The 8,889-nt window shown below is 42.2% G+C and overlaps 2 protein-coding genes across 3 annotated transcripts; one reads left to right on the plus strand and one right to left on the minus strand.

Annotated features, from left to right (window-relative positions):
* Positions 1 to 906: 906 nt before the first annotated feature.
* LOC133915088 (probable polygalacturonase) lies at positions 907 to 4,779 on the plus strand. Of its 2 annotated transcripts, XM_062358098.1 has the most exons (7): positions 907 to 1,279; positions 1,359 to 1,515; positions 2,065 to 2,382; positions 2,695 to 2,815; positions 2,914 to 3,088; positions 3,185 to 3,255; positions 3,863 to 4,779. In XM_062358098.1, exons 2-7 carry the CDS (start codon positions 1,492 to 1,494, stop codon positions 4,585 to 4,587), a joined length of 1,434 nt encoding a protein of 477 aa, XP_062214082.1. In that variant the 5' UTR covers positions 907 to 1,279; positions 1,359 to 1,491; the 3' UTR covers positions 4,588 to 4,779. The 2 variants fall into 2 exon arrangements, with proteins under 2 accessions (XP_062214082.1, XP_062214081.1); XM_062358097.1 differs by having other exon boundaries at positions 907 to 1,515.
* A 421-nt stretch (positions 4,780 to 5,200) lies between these two features.
* LOC133915089 (guanosine deaminase) lies at positions 5,201 to 7,880 on the minus strand. The gene is made up of 5 exons (XM_062358099.1): positions 7,722 to 7,880; positions 6,760 to 6,819; positions 6,479 to 6,669; positions 5,614 to 5,718; positions 5,201 to 5,531 (listed from the first exon to the last, which is right to left on the minus strand). Exons 1-5 carry the CDS (start codon positions 7,735 to 7,737, stop codon positions 5,343 to 5,345), a joined length of 561 nt encoding a protein of 186 aa, XP_062214083.1. The 5' UTR covers positions 7,738 to 7,880; the 3' UTR covers positions 5,201 to 5,342.
* Between the last annotated feature and the right edge of the window lie 1,009 nt (positions 7,881 to 8,889).

An 8,889-nucleotide genomic window follows, 5' to 3' on the forward strand; every position in this document is an offset into this window, starting at 1 on the left:
AACTTATTTATTTGTGAGAGTTGTAACATTTATTAAACAATAGCAAGATGAAAATAAAAGAGAAAAAAATGAATAGAAGTTCGAGAATAACTTATATTTAAAGAATAGTTGAGAAGGCTAAAACGGCCTATATTTGTAACCAGAGAGAGTTTGAATTATGGTAGATCTGATCGATCTCTATTGTCCGCCCGTGTTGATCAAAAGATCACCGTATAAAATTGGATCACGCTTCTCTTTCTAAAAATATATTTAATCTTTTATTATTTGTCTTTCATATCTAGACGTCAAATATTTACCTTTTATATATTTTAAAATACATTTAATCTCATATTATTTGCTTTGTATACAAAGATATCTGATATTTTTTTAATACAAGTGTGTAATTGCTAGTGGGTTATTGGGTTTCCTCTTGCTTTGGCTCCTTCCATCACTCCTTCCCCGCTCACCAACAAACACTGCCCACCCTCCTTCCTCGCTTAGTTGCTGCTGCTATGAGGGCTGAGCTGACGGTTGCCTGACACTGACATGTGGGCTCGCGGAAAAAGTGAACCCCGACGTACAAGAGGATAGGCTATCGACATCATCTATACTACTATAAAATACACGAGTTATAATAGATTTGATCGATCTCCACTGTACATCCGAGTTGATCAAAAGGTCACTGTGCAAAGTTAGATCCCGTTTCTTTTTTCAAAAACATATTTAATCTCCTATTATTTATCTTCTATACTCATACATCCAATATTTATCTTTCATATATTTTAAAATATATTTAATTATTTATTATTTATTTTTTTATATCAAAACCTAACATTTTCTGATATGCATGTACAATTGTTAGTGGGTTGTTGAGTTTCCTCTTTCCCCGCTCCCAAGTCCCAACGCTACCCCCACCCCCCCCCCGGCACCCGGCCACCCTCCGCGCGCGCTTTGCTTTGACCCAGGACAGGAAACGAGGCCTTCCCCTGCCACGGCCACTACCTCCCAGCCTCCACCACCATCACCATTCAGGTCCAGGGGACTGGAGCAATGGGTCACGCCACCCCCGCCCCGGCCCCAATGGAGCCAGGCACCCACGCTGCCCCTGCACTGCACACCGTGGCATGATTGGGTCTCTGCCACCCCTAATCCTGCCCCCTTTTCCCCTGCACTCGACGCTACTCCCAGTCCCAGTAGCTGCTGCCCCCCCCCCCCCCCAGAAGGAGGAGAGGTGAGGCGAGGAGAGGACGCGCGCTTGCTCTGGCGAACGAGTTGTGCTGCGCTGTGATCTCGTCTCTTAGTCGGTGGATCGTTCTTGCTCCGTACTTTCTTTCCATTGTTGCTGCCGTTCTCTTTCTTGATGGGATTGGTGGTTGCAGTTCTCGCAGGCGGTCCAGCACGGCCGCGTGCCGCATTAAAGGCGCGCCGGTCTTGTCTTGACCGGACTTAAGGGGCGTGGGGGAGAGTGGCACTGTGGCAGGGAGGAGGAGGAGCAAGATCTCGCCGGGGAAGATGAGGAGATCTGTATCCGTGACTGTGAGTGCCCATTCCTCCTGCTTTGCTTGCTCGCGTACTGCTTTCTTTGATCTCCCGGGGGACGACGGCAGACGGATGTGGTTCTTGACTTCTTGTTGCATTTCTGCTCTTGCCTAATGTCGAATGCTGATCCAAGAGCTATACGCGTATTTGTTGTTGGAAATTCGGTTTCGTGTGTAGTGGTATTGGGCAAATGGCCAGATTGCTGTGGAAAACTGAGCCTGGTGTCACCTTGATCCACAATTGCATATTGCAAAAAGTTCAAGGAATGTATGAACATAGTTTTGAGTTAACAATTCGGGTTGAGTAGTCTATTGTAGAGGTACTTGCGAGGAAAATTATATCAGAAAACAACACGGGAGAAAACTAAATGAGGTTGCCCTGTTCAGCTTGATGGATTGTTCTGATGCTATAATAACAAGTTAATTCAGATTGGAGTAGAATTTTGTTATCAGATGCACAACTCTGGTCACTTCGCATCACTCTTAGCTTTATGCATTTCCAGTATGTAATGGTTACTGACTTTTTTCTGTTTGAAATATCTGCTAGTTATTTCAAGTCCTTTTGGTTTTCACAACCGTGGCTGAGACCCAATGGTCCACTGTATCCGGCACATACTGCAAGGGCATGGCATCAAACGTATATCGACCTCACAGTGTCACAATAACTGAATTTGGTGCTGTGGGGGATGGTGTAACTGTCAACACAAAAGCATTTCAGAATGCAATCTTCTATCTCAATTCATTTGCGGACAAGGGTGGCGCACAGCTCTTCGTGCCTGCAGGAAGGTGGCTGACAGGGAGTTTTAGTCTTATCAGCCATCTTACTTTGTCACTGGACAAGGATGCAGTCATAATTGGATCTTCGGTAAGATGACTTGCAGACTTTGCGCACACAGAATTTATGTTCCAATATATTTTTTGAATTGTGTTTTAATGATGTTCACATGAACAAGATATCTTATATTGTTGAATCTTATGTTAATCTAACTTTCTTCCAAGGAACCATAATATGAGCAATAGAAAGATAACTGCATATGCAATATTTCTTAGATGCTCTACAAAGCACAGTTTTCTTATAAGTTCAGAAAAGGGTGTCTTTTTAGTGTTTTTAGTGATTAAATACTAACAGTGAATGATGAATATACTTTTTCTATAATGTCCCAAATATATTCTGCAGGATTCATCTGATTGGCCAGTTATTGATCCTCTTCCATCCTATGGGCGAGGCAGAGAACTCCCTGGAAAAAGACATCGGAGTCTAATTTTTGGATCAAATCTAACAGATGTAATTGTAACTGGTTAGTAAGTACTAGAGTTGCATCACCCATCTTGTTAGGAATTATCTCAGTTAGCTTGCCAGTACTGTAAATAACTAAATATTGAAACCCTTGGACAGGCGCTAATGGTACCATTGATGGTCAAGGAGCTATTTGGTGGGGTTGGTTCCACAACCACACACTGAATTATACTAGGCCACATCTTCTTGAGCTGATGTACTCTACCAATGTTGTCATATCTAATTTAACCTTCAAGAACTCGCCATTTTGGAATATCCACCCTGTATACTGCAGGTTGGTTTTCTAAATAGCCACTTGCTTTCAGTTAAAACATAAGAATTCATTCACAAATGCAAATATATTATCCGGGGTGCTTTTCTATATAAACAGCCAAGTTCTTGTCCAACATGTCACAATCCTAGCACCTTTGAATTCACCAAACACCGACGGCATTGATCCAGGTAATATGAAGCTTTGAATTATCTGCTACACCTTCATGTCTAACCAGGTTATTCATAATGTTTTACATGTTTACTCCCCTTTCCACCCATTTAGTACTGCACTAGGAATCTATTATTGCCACTGCACTAGGAAACTATTTTTGGCAGACAAACCATAGGAAAAATGGAGAGAAACATTGGTCACATAAATTTTTCATGACATGTTCTCTTCGCAATGGTTTTTCTCTCCTTTGTACTTCACCATCTGTTTATAGCTAAGATTCTGATAATATATGCAATTTGTTTCTTTTGTGAAGTGATCACTTACTATTGGTCCTACATATTACTATAAATACTACTAAAACTAGTCAATAACATAAGTACATACTTCCATAACATGAACTGGTAATTTAAAATATGTTTCAACGTCATGTATCTATACACACTAGACCTAGTTTTTCTGAGTTCTTTGACGGAGATGCCGACTTCATCCCAGATAATTTAAAATAAGGCACCAAGAATTAAGAAGTTGATATGAAAATATGCTTATATGTAACTTGTGTCAACACTGCAAAGCCATATACCATTTTTGCACATGTGGTACTAATACAACTCTAAATCTGTCCAGACTCGTCCACAAATGTCTGCATCGATCATTGTTATGTCAGAACTGGTGATGATGTTATTGTCATTAAAAGTGGGTGGGATGAGTATGGCATTTCATTTGCTCATCCTAGCTCGAATATCAGCATCAGCAACATCACAGGAGAGACAAGGGGTGGTGCAGGAATTGCGTTTGGAAGTGAGATGTCAGGTGGCATCTCAGAAGTCCGGGCTGAGGGCCTCCGCATCATCAACTCCTTGCACGGGATCAGAATCAAGACAGCCCCAGGGCGTGGAGGGTACGTGAAGAATGTGTACATAGCTGATGTGAGCATGGATAATGTTTCAATGGCCATCAGGATCACTGGAAACTATGGTGAACATCCTGATGAAAAATATGACAGGAATGCTCTCCCCATGATAAGCAATATTACAATCAAGGATGTTGTTGGTGTCAACATTGGTGTTGCTGGTACATTGGAGGGCATTCAGGGGGACAACTTCAGCAACATTTGCCTGTCTAATGTTTCCCTCACTGTACAATCTGCACATCCATGGAATTGTTCACTTATTGAAGGGTATTCAAACTTTGTGATCCCAGAATCATGTGAACAGCTCAGAAGCAATTGTGGACAGACACCAGTTTGCTATGACGGTGGTAGTTCTTCCGCAACGCATGCACATGCACCAACACATAAGTCAAGTGTCAGCCGATTGCTAAATCCTTTACTGAAGTTGGCTTCATTTTAGTGTAGGTAGAGATGTGCTTGCTATTGTTGCTTCACGGGATGAGTCCTGTTAGTCATGTATATCTGATTCTTGCGATTATTTATGCTTAGAGTGCTGCTTGCTTCTTGTATATAGCTGTTTAGACGACTGTTGGTGTACCTGGCCTGTTTTGTTCCCATTTTTGATATGTGAATGTGATATGTATGTTTCTGAGCCTTGTTGGAACTTGAAACATAACAGCAAAATTACTTTACGATTTTGAACAAAAATAAGAGAGACAAGAAATTAATCTTCTTCCAGTATGACCAACATAGGGCCAGGGAGCCCTCATTGCATGGAGTAGCAAACAATGGCAGGTTATGCATCAATTACTTGCGAAAGGGTTGAAGATTAATTCAGAATCCGAAGAAAAAAAATACAAGCAGCAGGTTGGCAAATCGTTTTTAAGGGAATTCCCTATGACTGTCAAGGTTGCAGCGTGCATTTCTTTGGGAAGGACAATGTGCCCAAAGGAAATATCTCACAATCAAGTAAAATCTAGTTTGTGAAACAGGAAGGCCACTATCAGGTGAATTAAGAATCAGCTTCTCATTAAACAAGGGCAATGAATGACAACGTTCTTGTTTGTCAGAAATGGAAGCACAATGAGAAATCAAATATATTCAAATTGACAGTTTGTAGCCCATCAGAAATGACAGAATACAAGAAATCGCATTATTCTTTTTGAGCATCAGGGGGCTATCGCAATGTTAAATCCCACCAAGTATTTTCCTGAATCAATACATTTGGAACTTCTCCTTAGTCTTCTCAAAGACTTGTTCAGCAATCAGGGCTCCATTTCCATCTGCCTGCTTTATCTCCATGTTGGCCTTCTGGTAGTACCCAGTTCCTCTGAGAGCATCAGCAATGAAATCATCAAATCCAATGGCAATGGCAGCTTCTGCCTTAGCTCCATACACCAGCCTCTGCAATACAGCATTGGATAAGATCACTAATTAGTAACATATATATTCTATCACATGAAGAATATTAAGTTAAGAAATGAACCTTAATCCGGGATAGATGAACAGCACCAAAACACATTGGGCATGGTTCACAGGACGCATAAATTTCACAATCCGACAGCTCAATTTTTCCAAGCTTTTTGCAAGCCTAGCGTAAAAAGGAAACAATGATTATATGATATGAATATCGAATTATCCAAACAATGGAAAGAAACTAATATAGAATGCACCAAACATGTAAATGAAGAAATTTCAGCGTTATAGTCACAAAAGTAAGGCAGACCATACAAGACACCAATAGTTTTTATCCAGTGATCTTGAAAACGGATATCATACATCTAATTGTCCATAACATGTACTGTGAATGAAAAAATAAAACAAAGTTATAGCTGGTAAAGACTGACCCATCACTTTTAATTTTCACAGGAATCGCAGTTTTTATGCAGCTATTGATTTGTTTTGCTTCAAATTATCTCACCGCAGATAATCATCTTAAAACTGTCATCAAATACAGACTGGCAAATCTAATATATGTGTTTATATCAACAAGTGCACAACTAACGATAGACAATTAAATAGTACAACAAGTTTGCTGGAATTTACATAACAAGGTTCATAGTCAACTTTTTCCAGGTAGCCTGAAGTAACCTTTGATCTAAGATAACAAAACTAATAATATGAGAAGAAAACAAATCCAAGAACATGGAGCACTTGGCATGAATAGAAAAGAATGGAATATGAGGCTATCCCACATCTGTAAACTGGTGGATGTAGCCCTTAATTTTCTTTCAAGCAGAAAGTGGTACTAATACCAAAAGCATGGAAGGGTAATCCGATGGGAAGGTCAACAGTTCGCATATTTGGATTTTGATGCACAAGTTAGAGCCACAGTCCACAGAGCATCCTACCTCTCTTATCGCAGTTACTTCAGCATGCGCAGTTGGATCAGTGTTCTTCAAAACCATGTTATGGCAACTAACTATTACTTCATCATTACAGACAACAACTGCACCAAATGGGCCTCCATCGCCACAATCAACTCCTCGGTATGCTTCTTCAACCGCCTTTGATAAAAATTTGTGGTCCCTGTCTTGTACAGCTGTTTGACGCAACAAAGTTTAAATAAGCATGATGCAATGCAACGGGGACTAGAGAGTAGAGAGTCCATTGGATGAGAAAATAATGTCACCTTCCTGATGACCAGCAAATGCAGAAGCAACTGAGATTGCTCCATCCTTGGACTCCACAACTACAATAAAGTGAACAAGATCATAGATGAGCCATCTGAGTTAACTAAGATTAGTGTAGTCCAAAAAGAAGAAAGATCATATAACTCCTAAGTGGCTAAGTAGAGTATACTGTTCAGCTGACAAGAACAGCTAATAGTATTCAAGGATGACGAAATATAGCAAACATATTATTACATAAGCAGGCATGCTACTTTTGAAGGTCAGGTTCTACACCATAAGGCCATGCAGGGCAGTAAAAGACAGCATGCAGACAGATTATTTTAGCACGGCATTCCACTGTTCCACAGCAGGAAAACAAATTGACAACAACACCGAATTGCTGGCAGATGGATACGGTACAACTACCAGGTAGAGTGCCACATTCCTAAAGACCTGTGCTGACTCTAGTAAGGAAAAATGAGGCAATTTTCAGTATGAGCCTGGACCAATTCACCGACTGCTAATAAGAGCATGTACTAGCTGACAAGAAAAGCAGAATTGAGCCTCCGATGAACAGAGTATTGCCCAGACCAAACTCCACAGATGGCACACCCCATTATCCTACAAGCACACAGAATCACTCAAATCGTACTCCTCTTACTGCAATTGTAGTAGAGCGACTGAAAAGTATATCTTCACTTAAGCCCCAAGTCCCACCGCATCAGGCATCTAACACAAATTTTACCAAGTTCCCACTCCAATCACGACACATCCTGAATCAGAAACCCAAAATCCACGCTCCTCCTACCAAAGACCGGATCTCTAAGCACTCAGCAACGGCAACACCAGTACGCCAACCCAGAACCCAAGATCTCCACACTTCCTGGATCCCGGATTTCTCTTTTGACACAGACGCAAATCACAATCGCAGACCGTAACGTGACAACCGAGCATCTCCCCGCCGTAGCAGCGTCACACGTACCCTTGGCCTCCTCCATGATGGGAGCGGGAGAATCGGACCGAGACTTGCCGCGACTTTTGAGGGGTAGATGCGGATGCCGCTCGTCGGATGGAGAAGGAAAGGAAGGAGAGATGCGTTGCGGTTGGGTCGGGGTGGGTCGTGGGTGGCTTGCGTCCCGTGCTCGCCGTTTAAATACGGACGCCCGGAGTCACTTGCAAGTGGACCCGGAGAGAGCGTGGGGCGCGCACCGCGACCTTTGTGCGGACGGAAAGCGGAAAGGGTGGAGAGGAGGACGACAGATGACGCGAGGTGGTGGACCCTGGACCGGGTCCTCCGTGATCCGGGGGGTATCGTGGCTGTAGGCCTCCGAGCTGTCCCGTCTGGCGCAGGGAGTCCCGTCTGGCGCAGGGCGTGGACGCCGACACCGTGGCGCGGTCGCCGTTAGATCGTACGGTGGGCTCAGTCCATGACCGTGTACTCTCTCGATGAGCACTTCTGCCTGTACGACTGCGATTTTTTATTTATATATATATTATTTTCGAAATTAGCAAAAATGTGTACCCATTTTGAAAATTAACAAAAATATATGCCCATTGAACAAGAGATAAAAACAAGCCACCTGTTCAACGAGCACGCCATCCTAGATAGGGTCGGTATTTGTCACTCGTGGAACAGGCGACAGGTTCTAGCCTGCACACCTAGCACAAAAATAGAACTATTTTGAGGAATTTAAGTTTTATGAAGAGGAGGTTAGAAGCCGAAATTGTTACTCGTATAGGTAAACATCTATGGTTATTAAAAAGCTCGCGGTACATGATTTTAAATATTACAATGTCGAAAATATAATAAGAATTCTAGTGCGTGGAGTGGAGATATTTCCCCTTTTCCTCACGTCCTGTTTCGCAATCTTCTTCTTCTTAGCGGCACAAGAGAGGTTGATGCCTCTAAAGTAGTTCCTCACGTCTCTGAATGTCCTCACACCTCCCTACAATGTTCTCTAGAGGTGGTGTTTCTCCTCCCACCTTTGAAGTTCATTAGCTTGCCATTTGTGTTATTGTTCTCACCGCTGATGTTCTTATTGCCGCTCCAAATGTGCCTCCTGCGTCTAGCGTGTTTTTTCCATCCTAATCTTGTACTCCCATATTATTTCGGTTTCTTTCATCCATCCCCATCGTATGACAGCTTCACC

Source organism: Phragmites australis, chromosome 4, assembly GCF_958298935.1.
Source record: "Phragmites australis chromosome 4, lpPhrAust1.1, whole genome shotgun sequence".
NCBI lineage: Eukaryota > Viridiplantae > Streptophyta > Magnoliopsida > Poales > Poaceae > Phragmites > Phragmites australis.

Coding starts and splice junctions, on each gene's coding strand:
- LOC133915088 (XM_062358097.1), top strand. CDS start 1,492: ATGAGGAGATCTGTATCCGTGACT. Junction 1,516..2,064: donor GGAGATCTGTATCCGTGACT/GTGAGTGCCCAT, acceptor AATATCTGCTAG/TTATTTCAAGTCCTTTTGGT. Junction 3,089..3,184: donor ATCCACCCTGTATACTGCAG/GTTGGTTTTCTA, acceptor CTATATAAACAG/CCAAGTTCTTGTCCAACATG.
- LOC133915089 (XM_062358099.1), bottom strand. Junction 6,670..6,759: donor ATTTGCTGGTCATCAGGAAG/GTGACATTATTT, acceptor TGCGTCAAACAG/CTGTACAAGACAGGGACCAC. Junction 5,532..5,613: donor TTCATCTATCCCGGATTAAG/GTTCATTTCTTA, acceptor GCTGTATTGCAG/AGGCTGGTGTATGGAGCTAA.